This window comes from Varanus komodoensis, unplaced genomic scaffold (genome assembly GCF_004798865.1).
Source record: "Varanus komodoensis strain SLA01 unplaced genomic scaffold, ASM479886v1 scaffold32, whole genome shotgun sequence".
NCBI lineage: Eukaryota > Metazoa > Chordata > Lepidosauria > Squamata > Varanidae > Varanus > Varanus komodoensis.
The window spans coordinates 218,015-235,389 of NW_025335798.1; the positions used below are offsets into that span (position 1 = coordinate 218,015).

At 43.0% G+C, this 17,375-nt stretch overlaps 1 protein-coding gene across 6 annotated transcripts in view; it reads left to right on the forward strand.

The window, feature by feature from the left end:
- Window positions 1–15,271, forward strand: part of KDM2A (lysine demethylase 2A) — a 57,746-nt gene extending 42,475 nt beyond the window's left edge. For 5 of the 6 annotated variants that reach the window (XM_044438016.1, XM_044438011.1, XM_044438012.1 and 2 more), the window contains 9 exons: window positions 3,666–3,749; window positions 4,193–4,459; window positions 4,741–4,872; window positions 4,984–5,073; window positions 8,022–8,731; window positions 10,941–11,104; window positions 11,590–11,748; window positions 11,926–12,141; window positions 12,929–15,271. In XM_044438016.1, coding sequence (XP_044293951.1) covers window positions 3,666–3,749; window positions 4,193–4,459; window positions 4,741–4,872; window positions 4,984–5,073; window positions 8,022–8,731; window positions 10,941–11,104; window positions 11,590–11,748; window positions 11,926–12,141; window positions 12,929–13,110 — 2,004 coding nt within the window. In that variant the 3' untranslated portion in view covers window positions 13,111–15,271. Of the gene's footprint in view, window positions 1–752; window positions 1,075–3,665; window positions 3,750–4,192; window positions 4,460–4,740; window positions 4,873–4,983; window positions 5,074–8,021; window positions 8,732–10,940; window positions 11,105–11,589; window positions 11,749–11,925; window positions 12,142–12,928 lie in introns of those variants that run through there. The other variant, XM_044438017.1, reaches the window with a different exon arrangement.
- Window positions 15,272–17,375: the final 2,104 nt, after the last annotated feature.

A 17,375-nucleotide genomic window follows, 5' to 3' on the forward strand; every position in this document is an offset into this window, starting at 1 on the left:
TATTTTTCTTGCACCATTTGTTGTAGAACACTTAAAGATACATAAGCACATTGCTTGCTTAACCAGTTCTGTTTATTTCAGCCTTCTGACTAGCCAGTAATGCAACATACCACCCAGTAATACCTGCTTGGCAGGTGTAGCACCTGCTTGTATTTGATAGTTGCTATCATGGATTTGCTAGTGTGATGAATACTGAAATCTTGAAAATGTTGATTGTGAGTGTGACATGGCAGTGTTAAGAAACTGTTACTCAGATGTATAGCATAAATATTACACTGAGCTTTTTGAGATCTCAGAAGATTGGCTTCAAATGCACTGGATAGCTTAGGATGAATATGCTACAACAAAAGTATCCATTTTCACTCCCCATGTTTCAAGAGAGGGACATTTGCCCTCTTCCGAGTTAGAAATACCATTGTTGGGAATTTAGCTGCAATCAAAATTAAGCCAGTTTTGCTTGTGTGGAAAATAGTGGCACAGGGGCAGGCGGTGTGGGGAGGGGATAGCTGCAGTAGAGAGAACGGTTAAAAGCTTTCTGTGCCGCTCTCTGAAGTCTGCCACAGTCAGCCCTCAGGGGTGCTGGCCCTGGATTCTCCAATTGCAGTAGTGGTGGGGGAGGGGGGCGAGAGAGGTTGCTTCGGCTGTCGCTCGGGCCAATCAGCACGCAGCCAGCAGCTTGGTCCAGCCCCCTCCCAACTCTGCAGCAGAACGGCTTTGCCGTTCTGTTCCTCGCTTGCTTTCTCGGTCTCCTTTCTCTTCTGCCATCTTCCGTTGCAAAGCATTGCTGGGAACTGCATGTGGGTGACGCAGCAGCATTGTTTGCAGGCACAGGAAGCTTCCGCTGAAGGGTTCTGGAAGGCGCATGCTGCTGGCGGGGCAGCTGCTTGGGCTGGCAGAGTTGTAAAGTGATCAGTTATTCTGAGCTCCTTTGAAGAACGGGGATTGTTCTGAAGTAAATTGTGTACTGGGGAACAACTGAAACCGAAGCACTGTAACTTGGCAGAATAGAAAACAAAGGGACTCGGAAACTTCCTCCGAGACTCTCGGCACCTTCAGTGGAACGAAGCACGCAAGGTCAGGCAGCTACGAAGCTCTGGGGAATGGTTCACAGCTGGGAGCGGGGTTCTGTTGAGGAAGTGAGCTGCTGCTTCCTGCAGGAATGTATTACTGGGGCTTGCCGACGAGACTCTGCTCGCAGGGCGCTTATCTGTAGTTTGTTTAGAGGTTACTTGTATGGAAGAAATTGTAGGAGAGAATGCAGGGGACCCTTTATTTCGGCTGTTACAGCGCAGGAGTCTGTCTCTTTCAAAGTTGCCTTATGATCCCGGAGTGCATGGGGATGGCATGTTTTCTTCTCCGGATGAGCGCGTGCACTCTTTCCAGTCTCTCCCGACCTTGGAGGGGTGCTTTTTCCTGACGTCCCCGTGGGTTGGGTGTTTTCATCCCTAGAGTTTGCACGCCTATGCAGCTACCCCTGAAGTGCCTCAGGCTGACGTAGAGTGCGTTTCCCCTTCTATCCCGTGAAACATGCGCCTTCCTGCCCTCAAATGCCGACCTTTCCTCCTAAGTATACGCTGTGAGGAAGAGGGCGGGGCTTGGGGACTGCACGTTCTGCCGGGCTAGCCAAGACAGTCACTTCCTTCCACCCACGGCCTTCTCTTGATGGGTGGAGAAGCAGCTGCAAAGCAGGGTGGATGAAAATCGATTTAAAAAAACGATCTGAGGCAGGGTGTCTTAAGAAAATTACAGATATTTAAGGGACACGACTTTTATTTAAATGCCTTAATAGTAAGACTGGATATCGGGCTCTCTGTCAAACGTTTTGAGTTGCTATTCTGGTTTTTTAAAGGAAGCAGGCACACAAATGTGATTCTTGAGGCCACAGTAGGTCATGTATATTATTACTGCTTGGTTTATGAATATTTAAACTGCTTCTTAACCTTTGATCCAGTTAATGTTGCATACTAGCTATACAACATGACACTGAAATGCCCCTCCAATTCACACACAAAATTTAGGACATCAACATAGTACAAGGCAACTTTATACTGACATACATTTATGATAATACATAGGATACCCATATATTAATTCAATGGGACCCTTACGCTATCAGCTGTCTTCTTAATGAGATTTAATTGAGCCCAATAGACACTTCTTTGAGAACCTGTTTCTCCCTTGTCTTGCTGGTACAATGCCCCCTCTGTTTTCTTTCTGGAAGTTCATCACAGTCTCACTGAAAATTGATGAAGGAATTGGGAGGGATATTGCCCAAAACAGTGAGGGGGCATGCCTCTGAAATTCCTCTTTGTCATGTGCTGCTTTTCAAAGAGCCTGAGAGAAAAATCTGGGATTTTATTCTCAGGGAGGAGTGAGTAGTGTACATCAACTTGTCTCCCCTGGCCATCACAAGTCATTGCAAGAAGAATCTGTCTACCATCCTAGAATCCTGAATGCCTTCAAGATTTGTAGAATGCCTTCTTTGGGACTGTATGAACCAAGTTAAAAATCACTGATTTAGACTGAACCAAAACATTATGGACTACTTTCTATGTTCTGCCTTATCTGTTGTCAGCTTAGACTTCTAGAAAGTTCTGATCATTTAATCTTTAATTAAATGTCCTTGCCTAAGAGTTCTTGTACACATACCAAACAAATTGTTTATTTCTTGTTGTTTCCTTACAGGTGGGTACATAGTTTCTAGTGTAAAGGCATGTAGTCTGTATGACCAGAGCGTGTATATGATAGTACTTGTGTCATATAAAGGGCGCATTTAGTTGCAGATGTTTTAATTGTTCATCGCAGTCAACGAATATTGCTTGTTCAGGGAAAATATTCGGAAAGTCAGTTTAAATCACTGATGTGAATTGGGCCTCTTTCTTGGTGACTTTTAGTAAATGTACGCTGATAGAAAGCAGTTCCCCAGTACAGGCTTCGTATGTGAATATGAATCTGCTTGCTATGGTAAGTGCCAGGGAGAATGAGCCCAGCCCATGCGGTGTTCTTTCCCTCTTGGCAGCAAGAAACACTGCACTCTCTGCACAAGGCGATGCCAGCAATGTAACCATAGTAACCTCAAGTAAATAAAGCACATCTGAAACGGCACTGAGGGGTGGGTGGGTGGGTGGCGTGGACAGCAGAAACATCAGGCACAAGACTTAAAAGAGCTAGTTTGGAGAAGATCCCGGTTCCCCTAGACTGCAGCCACTTTCCATTAACAACTAGCTATAAGCTGATGCTTGGTGGTCACCTCGCTTTGTATGGAAGGGAAGTGCCCAAAAACAGCATATTCTCCTCTTATTGTTAAAAAGTAAAATTTCTGGGCTAAGCAACTGCAACTTGTACGTCTGATCTCACCATACATTTGCAGTGATGCAACAGATTTGGAAAGGACATTTGGTTGAATGAAGGATATGATTACAGTGTAGAAGACACCATACTTAGTCTAAAAAGAAGTCCAGATTTATCTTTCTGTGTTTTTCTTTTTATGGGAGCTAACATGGTGTTAAATGTACATTAAATATATGGTGAAATCTAAGTTATTAAGGAGGTGCTTGGCAAGTCACTATGCCTCTGGCCTTCATCAGCAATGTGGAGACAATAATACAGTTGTATCTTACAAAGCTGTAAGGATTACTATAACAATATTTTTTTCTCTACTATAGCTACTGCTGGAGGAGTACGCAAACAGTGATCCCAAACTGGCACTTACTGGAATCCCTATTGTCCAGTGGCCGAAGAGGGATAAGGTAAATAATGGATTATGATTTCACTCATATAACTGGAAATTTGAGCTGGGCAATATGAATCCTTCTGGTGCTGGAAGGTTTTGTCAGTTAGCAATTTAAGCAAGAAAAGCACTGTTGCCACAGCCCTTCTCCCTATAAAGACAAAGTAGGTTCGGATACACATTGCAGGTACTAAAATTAAAATGCAGTGTAAATGTCAAGATCATGCTTCAGTTTCTAGGAGCTGTCTTTGCCAAAACTCAGAATTAGTTAATGATAAATGCAAGCTCATTATTTAGACTTTCTGCCTCTGGGAGCAAAGTCCTTACTTTTTCTGTGTATGATCACTCCTGTTCCCAGTCTCTGAAATTGCATCTGTCAACATGTTCTTCTGGGACAGATTCTCACTTACTTGGTGATTTTATGAGCTTCCTAATTTCTCACTGTATTTTTTCCACTGATAGCTCAAACTTCAGACTCGGCCAAAGTTAAGATTACCTGCAATCCCTATCACCAAGCCTCATACCATGAAACCAGCTCCACGGCCTGCAACAGTGAGACCCACAGTCTCTCCTATAGTCTCTGGTGCACGCAGAAGGCGGGTGCGATGTCGCAAATGCAAGGCTTGCCTGCAGGGTGAATGTGGCCTGTGTCACTACTGCAGGGACATGAAAAAGTTTGGAGGGCCTGGTCGCATGAAGCAGTCCTGTGTACTACGACAGTGCTTGGCGGTAAGTCTGCTGTGATAGACTGCATGGAACACTGTTTGTCTCTGTGAAAGGCTCACCTTCAGCCTGCTTCCAGTGAAGGGAATGAAGCTCATACTGCTCAAGCATTAAAAGCATTAAAGACATTGATTAAAGCCTTGGAGCCAAGTGTGCTGGATAGCAGAAAAGGGACATAGAGTGGTGTATAGAGACCCACAAAGGAGCTCACTTGAAGCTAAACTGTCCTTGAAGCTAAAGGAGACTTTGTAGTTTGACTTCTTGTTTACTCTTTGTTTGCTTTGTAGCCCAGACTGCCTCACTCTGTCACATGTGCACTTTGTGGGGAGGTAGATAAGAATGAGGATTCACAAGACTTTGAGAAGAAGCTAATGGAATGCTGCATCTGCAACGAGATTGTTCACCCTGGCTGTCTACAGGTGAGGTGGTCCAGGCTCCATACTTTCAGGCAACTGCTTGACCTATCCTGGCACCGATACCAAAAACACATGTTTTGCTGGAAATTACCATTCTGTTTCTTTCTTCTGTAGATGGACGGGGAAGGGCTACTGAATGATGAGTTGCCCAACTGTTGGGAGTGTCCAAAGTGCTACAAGGGTGATGAGGCAGAAAAAGGCCAGGTAGGAAATAATAGTCAAATAGCACCTCATAGCTCGCCTTTACTTAGAAATGCTTTTGCGTTTCTCATTGCTTTTGGGTATGTTTCAATCAAAGCGGCTCAACATCTTGTCTTAAGTGTAATTAAGGTGGGTGTTAAGGTTCATCTGGTGTCCTAAAACCTTGGACTTTTGTTTGTTTCTTTGTTAAATTTATATCCCCTTTTTTTCTTAAGAACTCAAAACCACTTTCTCCATTCTCTTCCTGCTGCTTTCAGTCTTATGTCCACAGCAACAACCCTGTGAGGTAGGTTAGGTTGAGAGTCTGTGTCTGGCCCAAAGTCATCCAGTTGGCTCCATGGCCAAGCAGGGAATAGTACCCAGGCTACCAGACTCCTAGACCCATGCTCTTAACCACTGCACCACACCTGCTATTGTTGCACAAATTAGGAAGTCTTAATAGTAGCCATGTGTGCATAGTTTGGCAGGTGAGCTCTAGGAGGAGCTAGTCATGGAGCAAAATACCTAGAAACAAGCACTGGTGGCACCATGCATGTGATGCATTTATGTTCTCCATTAAGACATAATGCGGTTGTTTCACATCTTTGTCAATGCCAACTTCCTGGCATCTATAGAAAGCTAATCAGTAAGCAAACTCTGGTATCCTGCAGATAAACAGTTCCTGAGAGGGCAGCAGCATCACCTTCCATCAACTGAATAGCGCACACATTATCACTGTCAAAAGCTGAGAATACTGCCCTGGAAGAAATACGGTTGCAAGATCCTAAGCAGCTTTTTGCCAGCCATCCCAGCAAAGAACAATTTTATTGAAGGCAAACTGTATGGAAAGTGGGGGCAACAACACTGAGGGTTAGGTAGCATCTTTTTAACCATCACACAGGTTATTTTAGGGTCATATTTTGTTAGACATTGTCTTCTGAATGGTCAGTATGCCCTTCATTGCTTCTTTCTTGTCTGGGGGAACAGCAATTAGGGACTTACCACCTTTCCAGCAGTCCCAGGGGTGGCATGACTTGCACCTCTCTTCTAGTGTTTTTAGGTTTATCACTGATAAGGTAAAGAACATTGTTTCTTCCCTTCTCTCCTACTGCCTCCCCGTAGTCTAAGAAATGCTAGTTTTGCTGCTTCTCACAGCTGATTTTACCATTGTGGTAAAAATCCCCTGCTTTTAAACAACTCAGAGATGAGTATTCTCTTCCGTCCTTCCCTTAACACCTGCTTCAAAATTAAGTCTGGCAGGAAATCTGAATAAGCTGTGCATGTTCAAGGACTGGTATAAGAGTTGCTACAGTCTCTACTTTGTTTTAGAGTGGGTGTGTATATATCTCTGGAGCACGCAGTCATACTTTGTAGCTTGAGAACATGTTGAATATACATGACCTTCCACTTTGACTAAATGTAGTAGAACATGGGATATTAGTCTTAGCATATTTAACTTGAGAGCAGCTGGGAAGAGGGATTGACCTCAGAGAACAATGGGACAAGAGGAAATGTACTTCCTATACCTTTACTTGAAGAAGGCTTCCATGAATGTTTTGTCCAGAGTCAGTAGAACCTGTTCATAAAGCAAGTATCAGAACATATTTTTTTAAAAAGTTTGAGGCTTTTATAATGACAATCATTCATTTCAATGCAGGTTCTTAGCACTCATCTAAAATCAAACATCAATGAAATGTCAGAAAAATCACAAGTGAATATCCAGTCATTTGAATGTGGTTTGCATTACATTTGTAGACCCTGATATTCAATAATATTGTGTGTTGCTTTTGTATTTTGTATTACTTTCATTTGAAAGGAAAACTGGTAAAGACTGAGGCTTATGAAAAGCTGAAACCTGAGGAGAGCCATAATTTTCATAACACATAAAGCTTGTATGTCAACAAACTATTGCAGTAGTAGAATAACATCCTTGCTTTGCAGATTTCACAGAAGGCAAGATGATGAGGTTGCAGCATGAATAATTTTCTCAAGAAACTGAGTACAAGGCAGTGTTGGGGTCTGATTTCCAAAATATGAAATCACTCCTTTGAAACAGAATATTTTTGCTTATGTACACACACATCCTTTCTCAATCACACATGCATATGCACAAACATACATCCCCTTACTCCCCCATAACCTTATCCCGCCCTGACCTCACTAAACCTGTTTGGAAGTGGGGAAATGGGGATGGGGAGAAAATGCAAGGGAAAGTAGAGAACATGAAAAGAAAGCTCCTGCTGGAAAAGTAAGGCAGAATAAAAGAGGAAGGGAAGGAATAAAAACTAAGGTATGTATCCTTTGTGCGGCTGCTTCTCATCAGTTCATATGCAAAGTGTCCAAAGCGCTGTATAATACAACCAGCTGTGTTAAGCCTTGGCAGAGCCCATGCTTCCTGCTGCCTGCCCCTTTGCTCTTTCAGCCAATGCCTTGGCCATTCTGTTTCTTTTGCATCCCAAATCGGAAGTAGAAATGAAGAGTGTCAGTGCAATCTGTTATTCATTCAACTTCTTCTCCCCAGCCTCAATTGTGCAGCTGCCTCTGCACTCCCATGGCAATTGGGACTGAACAACTGAAACATTTAAAGCATTGAAGAAGGAGTGATAGGCAGCAGATAGCTTAGTGGGTGCACGTGGAAAGTCTTGGCAACACTGTGAGGTTCCCAGCCATAAATTTATTGATTTGGAAGTAATTCTCCTACCCCAGTATTGTAAATCGGTGCACTGTATAGTACTTTCAGTTTTCAATATTTATAATTAACAGATTTCTAGGTTGACACCAGTCAGGAAAAAAAGATGTCCTTTCACTGAAAAAGTTTGGCTGCATCTGAGTTTATAAGAATGGGAATTCTGTTTCCTGTCCACCCAAATGCAAAGTAGTCTTAATGTAATTTATTACATTTTCCCAGTTCCAAGCTCAAAACCCTTGCTATTTTGCCTTTAAATGGTAACTTGCTGCCACTCATTTTGCAGAAGCGGAAAATGGATGATGGCGATGATGACACAGTCCAAGCCAAAGTCCTGCGACCTTTACGAAGCTGTGAGGAAGCTCTGACTCCACCACCACATTCACCTACCCCAATGCTGCAGTTAATCCATGACCCTGTGTCACCACGAAGCATAGTAACACGGTCTTCTCCAGGGGCAGGTCCTAGTGACCATCATGGTGCCAGTCGAGATGAACGCTTTAAGAGGCGTCAGCTGCTTCGTTTGCAAGGCACAGAGCGCACAGTGGTGCGGGAAAAAGAGAACAACCCTAGTGGCAAGAAAGAGCTTTCAGAGGTAGAAAAGGCCAAGCTCCATGGTTCTTACCTTACAGTCACATTGCAAAGACCTACCAAAGACGTGCATGGCACTTCCATTGTGCCCAAGCTGCAGGCGATCACTGCCTCCACTAACATGCGGCACTCTCCCCGTGTGGTCATGCGCCAAAGTTCAGCCAGGACACCCCAGCGGGGTGGAGATGAGGAGGCAGCTGAGGAAGAAGAGGAGGATGAAAGTGCAGATGAGGAAGATGAGAGTGCCGAGGAGAGTGGGGCAGCCAGACTGAATGGCCAGGGGGGAAGGGCACCAGATGGTGAGGAGCTCTGGATGCAAAAGGAGGTGTGGATGTCTGTCTTCCGCTATCTCACTCGCAAGGAGCTTTGTGAATGTATGCGTGTATGCAAAACCTGGTACAAATGGTAAGTGGACAGACCTGCATTCATTACTCACTTACGTGGAACTTCTGTTTTTCAGGCCACTTTACCAAATGCTTTTCAGACCCCTAAGCCAGACTGAATTCTGTCTGTTGAACCACTTCTTACAGAGTTAAATCTAAGCACATGTGAGAGGGAGGGGTGTGTGCAGAAGGCAAAAAAGAAAGTAGATATCCAATGTGTAATTAACTTAAGGAAATGTTATAGATTGTAGTGCTGAAAGCAAACTAAGGTGCCAATTCTAGAAGGAATTAGACAAACAGATAAAATTGACCCTCTCATCTTTGGGAGTAATACATATTTAAGTAGGTGATGAATTGGAGGGAAAAACAGATGAGAGTTACAACACTTTTACTTTTGAACTTCCAAGAGGCACCTGCCTTTTCATTCTTGAAAAGAGAATGCTGGAATACATGTACCTTGAGTGTAGTGGTTCCTACAGAAGTATTTAGCTCATCTTTCATGATTGATCTTGTGCTGCCTGAATCCTGTGTCCTGCTTTCTGATAAAGATGGTTAACCCATGATAGTCAAAATTACGACTGGTTATGAAATCCCAAGAACTTACATGACAACACCAAGCACTATAGGATGTGGTTTCCCTGTACAGATGTTTGGAGGGCATGGAAAATTTTGCAAGAAGCTGGGAAGTTGAAATGCTTGCAAGACTGATCATCTGGTCAATACCAGCATTCACATGTTCCGTTGAGTAAAGGATATGTTAAAGTCAAATTTGATATCTGACAAGGCATAAAAACAGTTTTTAAATAAGTTGTTAGAAAATTGCCTGGTTGGAGCAGTGTGTGATGTGTGTAGTTTCCTGTTGTAATCCCAAGATTCCATATTTTTAAAATGCTGTTTGTCAAATGACTCTGTGTTCAAAACCCAAGGGACTGAACTGCAGCTTTAAATGTTTGGTTTTTACAGACCAAGGATCGCGGTGGTTCTTAAATGGCTAGAATAAACCTCTTGTTTGGCACCATACAGATGAAGCTTATGCATGTTATGCCTGGCAAATAAAATAACCATCCAGTTCATGATAAGCTTCCTGAATCCTAAGATCATCATCTTAAGTCTTTCTACATAAGAATTAGGATTAGGATACTTCTGGCCTAAGTCCTCAGTTTCAGTCCTGTGATCTGTATAGGCAGTATGCCATTCCCATTGCAAAAGGTTGGCTACCGCTGAATTCTTAATGCTGTAACTCTCAAGTAACTATGAGTTCCACAGCTCTGGAAATAGCCATGTCTTCCCCATTCTTCCTCTGTGGCCTTGAATTTATTTTTTTTAATTTGGGAATCTGGTGCCAGAAACCTTTGTTGGAGACACTTGAGCCTTTCTTAAAAGTCTCCTCATCCTGGAAAGATACCCTGGACCCTTCCCTCCTCCATCTGATGATCAGCTTAAAGTCTGAGGACAGCTCCTCCAGAGGACAAGTCAGTATAGCCTGGAGTCATAAGTTAAAGGATCACAAATCTGAACAGGCTTTTCTGCCCTCCACAGGTTTCCTGTCAGAGAGGGGCATCTTAGGACTGAGAGAGGAAATATGTAATTAACAAGCTTGCAAGTGTTGTCATTCCTCAAATAGGATCTAGTCTGTTTTCCTTCTGAAAGGAGCAATTTTAGAGAATTCAGTAAGATGCTTCTTAGAGAACATTCTCTGATGCCACTGATCGGAAGGCGGAAGTATCCTTCCAATTACTTTAAGATATTGTCCCTCCTTGTGTTTTTAAGGCATGCCATGGGTGATTAGCAGGGCCCAAATTATACCTAAGCATTACAAGGCTCATAGGTCTGAACGAGAGGCTTGAAGGTGACTGAGGCAGTAATCTTCTTAGGCAGTTACTTCAGGTATCTTTCAGTGGCCTGCAAGAGATATGGCCCTTAATTAATCTCTACAGGCAGAACGAAGTTAAGTAGTAACAATGGAAGAAAGAGATTATGGGAGGTGCCCCTGTTAGGGTGGAAAGAGAAGTTAGCTGAGCCCAAGAAAGAAGAAAATCCCATTCCAGATTGGGAAGTTCTCACTTTTTGCCACACCTCAGTTTCAAAGAGCTGCTCATCCATTACCGCTCAGCAAACTAGCTCATCACCAGAACAGATCCTGCCACTGAATGTTACTCAAGAACTAATATATACATAGATACAGTGGAAGAAAGGTGTATTCTCTATTTAATCCAGTATGTATGTTTTAGGTGTGGTGATAGAAGATTGTGGACAAAGATAGACTTGAGTAGGTACAAGTCCATCACACCCCTGGCTCTTGGTGGCATAATCAGGAGGCAGCCAGTCAGCCTTGACCTCAGTTGGACCAATATTTCCAGAAAGCAGCTCACCTGGCTCATCAACAGACTACCAGGTGAGTGTCTTATAGTCCAGCACAGGGAGTGGGTATATCTTTCCAGCATTAGCTTCAATTCAAGGACATTGAACTAAATAGAACCAACTCCCATATTTGGTCAGTCACTAAGGCTATTTGTGAATGCAAGTTTGGATTCAGGATACTATAGATTTGCACTATTCTGCCCTTCAAAGGTAACCATAGATTAGATTGCTCCTTGGCCCATAACTCTGACAAGTTTTGTGGCAAAATTTATAGAATCACAAGGAAGATTTCATATGGAATGATGGCACAATCATCTGAATGCATACTGGGGTCTACAACAGCCTCTCCTGTAGCCTGAAATAAGAGCTAAAAATATTTTTATGTTGCCCAGCATTTGGTTGGGGAGGGAGGAGGCATGTGTTCTTTTGTTCATTTCAAAGAAGAGTATAGAAAAAGACGCATTCTGAGGTGAAGGATTCTAATGCTTTCAACTGTTTCATCTGTCACTGTACCAACAGGCCTCAAAGACCTCATCTTGGCAGGCTGCTCATGGTCGGCAGTATCTGCCCTAAGTACCTCCACCTGCCCCCTTCTCAGGACCCTCGATCTTCGGTGGGCAGTAGGAATCAAGGATCCTCAGATTCGGGACTTGCTCACACCCCCATCAGATAAACCCAGTATGTATTGTCCTATGGATGCACCAAGAATCTCTGTTTGCTGGGGCGGGGAACAGACAAACCAGAAAAATGTGACACAACACAAATCTTGCAAGGGAAAGATTCTGGCTGGAATGTCTACTTGCTCTAGAGAGGTAAGAGACTATTCGTTCAACATTCTTGCATATCTTTCCACAGGTCAGGACAATCGCAGTAAACTCCGTAACATGATAGACTTCCGGTTGGCTGGGCTGGACATTACTGATGCCACACTCCGGCTCATCATCCGCCACATGCCTCTCCTCTCCCGACTTGATCTTAGTCATTGCAATCACCTTACAGATCAGTCGACCAACTTGTTAACAGCTGTGGGATCTTCTACACGAAACTCACTCACTGAAATCAATATGGCAGGTATGTACACTTGAGAGCTTTCTGGGTGTTTCTTTGATCCTTGTTTATGGCCTGTCTCGAGGTGCTGAACATGCAAAGGCCCTGTGCCCTCCTGCTTCTCTGAAGTTTCTCTGTTGCTGGTGGAAAGGGGTGCTTTCTATCTAAAATGCTATGGCAGGTTTTTTCTTCAGGACAGGGTGGGTGAAGGGTTAAGAAACAATAGTTATATTGTTGTCCAAAGTGCTTATTACCATATTTTACAAACTTTTCTGCTGCTCTCCCTGCATGTTAATATATCAGAATAGGCAACTGAGGGAAAACTTAGCTGCAAATCTGGATGTATTGTGCCCATGCAAATAGTCTTTCTGAAAAGCAGTTCATTCACATAGTTAAATCAATTTTGATACATGGTAAAAGCATTTAGGTGGCCTCATCACAGCATTTGCATTCAATACAGGCAGAGGGATCAGCCTAGATGGAGAACTACTCTTATGGGAAGTGATGGACTGCTACTTAGAATCTAAATCTTTTTGTTTCCTAGTTCACAAACAGTGCATACTTTGTGTGTATAGTTTATCAGGCCAGTCTTGTTCCAGATCTAGCTGCAACAGCAGCCAGTCATGCTGCCTTGAAGTGCAGCTCAGTTTTTATTCAGAGTGATCAGGTAATCTGCAGGTCGGAGGTTTAATAGGCATAATGGAAAACCTGTCCCTCTTCTCCTCCTCTACGGCAGGTGCTCAGTCTGTGCACCGTTAGGGAAATAGGCATGGGCATTATGCAAATCGTAACGTTGTCCTCCTCTCCACAGGCTGCAATAAGCTCACAGACCAGTCCCTGCTGTACCTGCGCCGCATTTCTAATGTCACCCTGATAGACCTTCGTGGCTGCAAGCAGATCACCCGCAAGGCCTGCGAGCACTTCATCTCAGACCTGTCAATCAACAGCCTCTATTGCCTGTCTGATGAAAAGCTGATTCAGAAAATCAGCTAGAGTTTTGCCACAGACAGACTGAAGAGAAGGAAAGATCCCAGACAGCCCCTCTTGGAGAGCAGACCCTCCCCCGATTTCCCCCACATCCCCAGGCAGGGAAGGTGCCAGCCTGAGTGTGACTGTAATGTCCCTCTTCTGCTTGGGGCTTCTGCAGACCAGAAAATCTCACCAGGCATTTGAGGAAGCGGCAACAAGAAGAGATTGCTGGACGGCTGCTCTTGTAGGGTACTTGCTCATCCGCTACATGCTCTAACTTGATGTTTTGTAGCAGTGTTTTCAGGAGGGAAATGCCCCCTCCTCTCAACCCTCCCCCCTCATAAATCCCGCAAAAACAGATTATGCTTCCCTACCAGATTATGGGGAAATCAGACCTAGATGGTGTAGAACCAGGTGCACTTTTGCTCCCTGTTTCCCTGCTGTCTTGGTATATGATTTGATACTAAGTCATTGGGCTGGGAGTAACTTCTTTTGCCTACCACACTCTACTAAAATATTTTTCTCACCCTTCAGCAGTTGAATGGGCAGCTATTGCTTTGTGCTGATTACTCAGAGCTGCAGTGTCCACGATAGTAGTGCCTCTTGCATGTACCTTCCAACTCGAGGCTAGTGAGAGGGTGGCTGAGTTTTCACATGGAGGGAGTCGTGTTCTTGTCCTAGATTTTCTAAAGGTCAAGTAAGCATGTTCTACCTTTCCTGCTATGAAAAGATGGCAGCATTTTTAGAGAGAGAGCTGCAGTAGAGCTTTGAAGGCTTGAGAGGCATCTATTGGGATTCTAACACCAGCAGAAATGGTCTCTGTTGTCCTGTGGTCTGCTGAAACAAGCATTCTTGGAGATGTGGGCTAGAAATAATGCCTACATCTTGTGGGGCGCGTAGCTGTTGGTTCTTGAGCTGGGAGGCGGGTGAATGCCCCATTAGCTGCCTCTCTTCCTTTGCAATGAATGGCCGGTCCAAAGAACTTCTCTCTTGGGCAGCAGAGAGCTATTTGCACTTTAGAAAGGAAGGTAATGTTTTGGATCCCTATTTTATTTCCCCCTGCCCGAGTGACTGGATACTCCTTCCAGCTGTCTGAGCTTGTCAGGGTTTGAATGCACACTTTGCACTCTGCTCTCTTCCCCATAGTGATAGCACAAATTAGACTGCCCCTCACCCCTGCCTCCCCCTCTGAGCCTTGCATGGCAAAAATGAGCTCTGCAGTGTCTGTGCGGCCAGGGAAAGGAGGAGAGATTATAGAGTTGGAGGAAAGCCCAATGTACCCTCGCTGCTTCTGAAGCAATAAGGGATAGGGAGGAATCCACCCATAGCTCTCCAAATTGCCCAGCTCAATTTTATTGAAAGCTGTGGCTCTTGAGCCTTGGGGAAGAGCAACTTCCCCTGCACTGTTGGGGATGGGGTGGAGGATATATATTTAGATCTACTGAAATTCAGAGGTTCCCCCTCACTTCCATATGAGAAGCAGGCTTCTTTGCCAAGAGGACAATGCTAGTGTGATGAGTTCCAGAGTGCCTCAGTACACAGGAGCTTTGCTGCAAAACTAATTTTTTTCTGCAAAAATGCCCATTGATCTTCTTCTCCTAGGAGTGGAAACTTTCTGCCTTGTTGTGTTGGCTCCTGTGGAAAAAAATAATATAGATTTTTTTTTCTTTCAAAAGAAGAAGGTGAGAATAGCCATAATTAGGAGATTCAAGTGCATCTGCCCAGATAACTCCCACCTTGGGGATTCCTAGGCTCTGGGTAGTTTATGTTTTTGTTTTCTCAAAAGTGGGAGCACCTTCACAACTCTCCATATGCATTGATCAGCCTGAGAAGTGCTGAACTGCAGCAAGTTGGCATGTCAGGAGCATTAGTCTGGGAGGAATCTCATCCTGCAGCAAGAGGGATGAAACAAGCAGCATACTGACCGGGGAGGGTATTGTGGTTTAGGCTTTGCTGTCCTACAGCCTTCTCAAACGTGGCCCTCAAATGACTGTGGCTCAAGAGACTTAAAAGCAAATTGTGAAACTTCGTTGCCTAAAACCGGCCACCACCTTAGAGGGCAAGTCGTGACATAAAGGAAAGAGAAATTATATATAAAATCACTTAGTGATTAAAAAAGAATACATGCTCCCTAAATAAAACTCCCTAAAGAAAGTCACTATTGTCTAAAAGGGTTTGGTTGTTATTTTGTGTTTCGTTTGTTTTTTTGAAGAAATTGTAAATATATATTTTTTGTTGCTAACTTAGAGTCAAATTTCCAATGTTGTGCTTTAAAATTAAATGTAAGCATAAGGGTAAAAGAAACCAAGTCTTGCGCTCTCTCGGTTGACATGTTTAGGGTTGGGGGATATTTGGGGCTAAAGGGAGGGGAGCTAGTTGGGATTTTTCATTTTCTAATCATTTGCCAATAATGGTTTTAGAAAATCTTTCCTCAAACATATTACCGCAGGAATGAGACACAATTGAAAGGGGGAAGAAAATATACCAGCCTCTGAAGGGAGACTTTGTTTCATGGGGTGGATTTTGGAATAAAAATTTCAAGAAAAAATGTGTGGGTCTGCATATTGATTATAATGTAAGCTCAACTCAAAGTTACTCAAATCCCAGGGTAAATGAAAGAACTCAGTGAGTAACTTCACATGCATTTGCTTTCCCTATATTCAGGGACTTGTATACTCCTTGCTATTAAAATTTTGTATTGGTTAATACAAATTCTGTGCCCAGAAAAGCTGGATTCTGCATCCTCTATCCTACCCAATTTGCATAGCTTCGTAAAGTTAAAAATAGAATATGGAAATCTTGCTCTTCATCATAGACTGATTTAAACAGAGCCATCTCTCAGATTTTAGCTAGCAGTATCACCATCCTTTCTAGTGTATCTTCAAAGCCAGGGGACTAGGAACCTTTTTTCCAAAAATGAAACCTGAGATCCTCAGGAAGCTGAATTCTGCATCTAACACTACTTTGGGCTCACATGTAGAAATGTCCCATATACACAGCCCATACCAAATTGGAACGTGTTTCCAAGGTTATAGACCTAGCTTGAATCCATCTTCAAGACCAAGGAGCCTGTAGCAATACTTTATTGCCCTACTTGTTAACACATCATACGCTTTTCTTAAAACAAGACATGAACGTTCATGTACTTTCTGGTACAGCAGGGCAACAAAGACTGTAGAAATAGAATCACTGTAGTAATGAGATTCAACCTCTTGATCATCTTCCCAAACTCGTTCCATCTAGATTATCCAAGATGACAGATGCTGTACTGCTATTTATTAGTTTCCATTGCCTTCTCTGGAGCTCATTGCATGGACAGATGTGCTCAAAATACTTCAGGCACAACTGCATCCCAAATGCTGATACCTTTCTCTCTAAATCTGCATCTTCACAATGTGTACGTTTTTTTTTCCTGGTGCATGATTAGCTTTCTGTCTGTTCATAAGGCCTTTACATCTCTGGTTTCTTGGGGTTATCTTTCTCTGATCTATAACATGATATTTTGCTAACCAAGCAAACACTTCTATCTTGATATATTGTAGTGATCTTTCTGATCTGTTTTGGTTGCCAGATACTTACTGATAGGTTTTAGGGGATGTTACATATGTTATTATGAAAGACTAACAAATATTTAAGGTTTTGTCTTCTAATCGGCATTTATTTTTAATAGGTCACGGCAACTGCACCTGTAAAATACTCTGACTATACTTACCTGTTTCTATTCATGCTATTTATATTTGAACTTTATTCCAATCCCTTGTGCTTCGACAGGGCTAATATTTTAGGTCGATGGGTTCACAACTGATAGTTAGATCTAATTTTCAAAACATGCTGAAAGGGTTCAGAAAAGTGAGTATGACTGATATTTAAATAACTTATTTCATAATTGTAAGCTTTCCTGGGATTATAGTGTTGAAGGTGAAAGGTACAAATGTAGTAAGTAAAGAACTTAGACTAAAGAAAAACAGCAAATTGTTCTTTGTCTGCTGGAATGAAGGCTTCAGCTGGGAACAAGCATTGATCAAAGATGCTGAATGAAAATCAATCAGGCAGTTCCAAGTTATGAAGACAAAAGCTTGTAATAGGAAGAGAAACTGCTCAGTGGAATGATTTGTGAATGCCCCACACACAAAGTTGTAAGGGTACTTTTGAAGATACCCAAATTTAGTGAGGGAGTCTGGGAATGATGTATGCAGGAAATGCAACATGAAGTATGCTGACCAAAAAGGAAATGAAAAAATCATGTGAGTTTGTGTCATTTTCAGATCTTTAATGGAGCATTATATTTT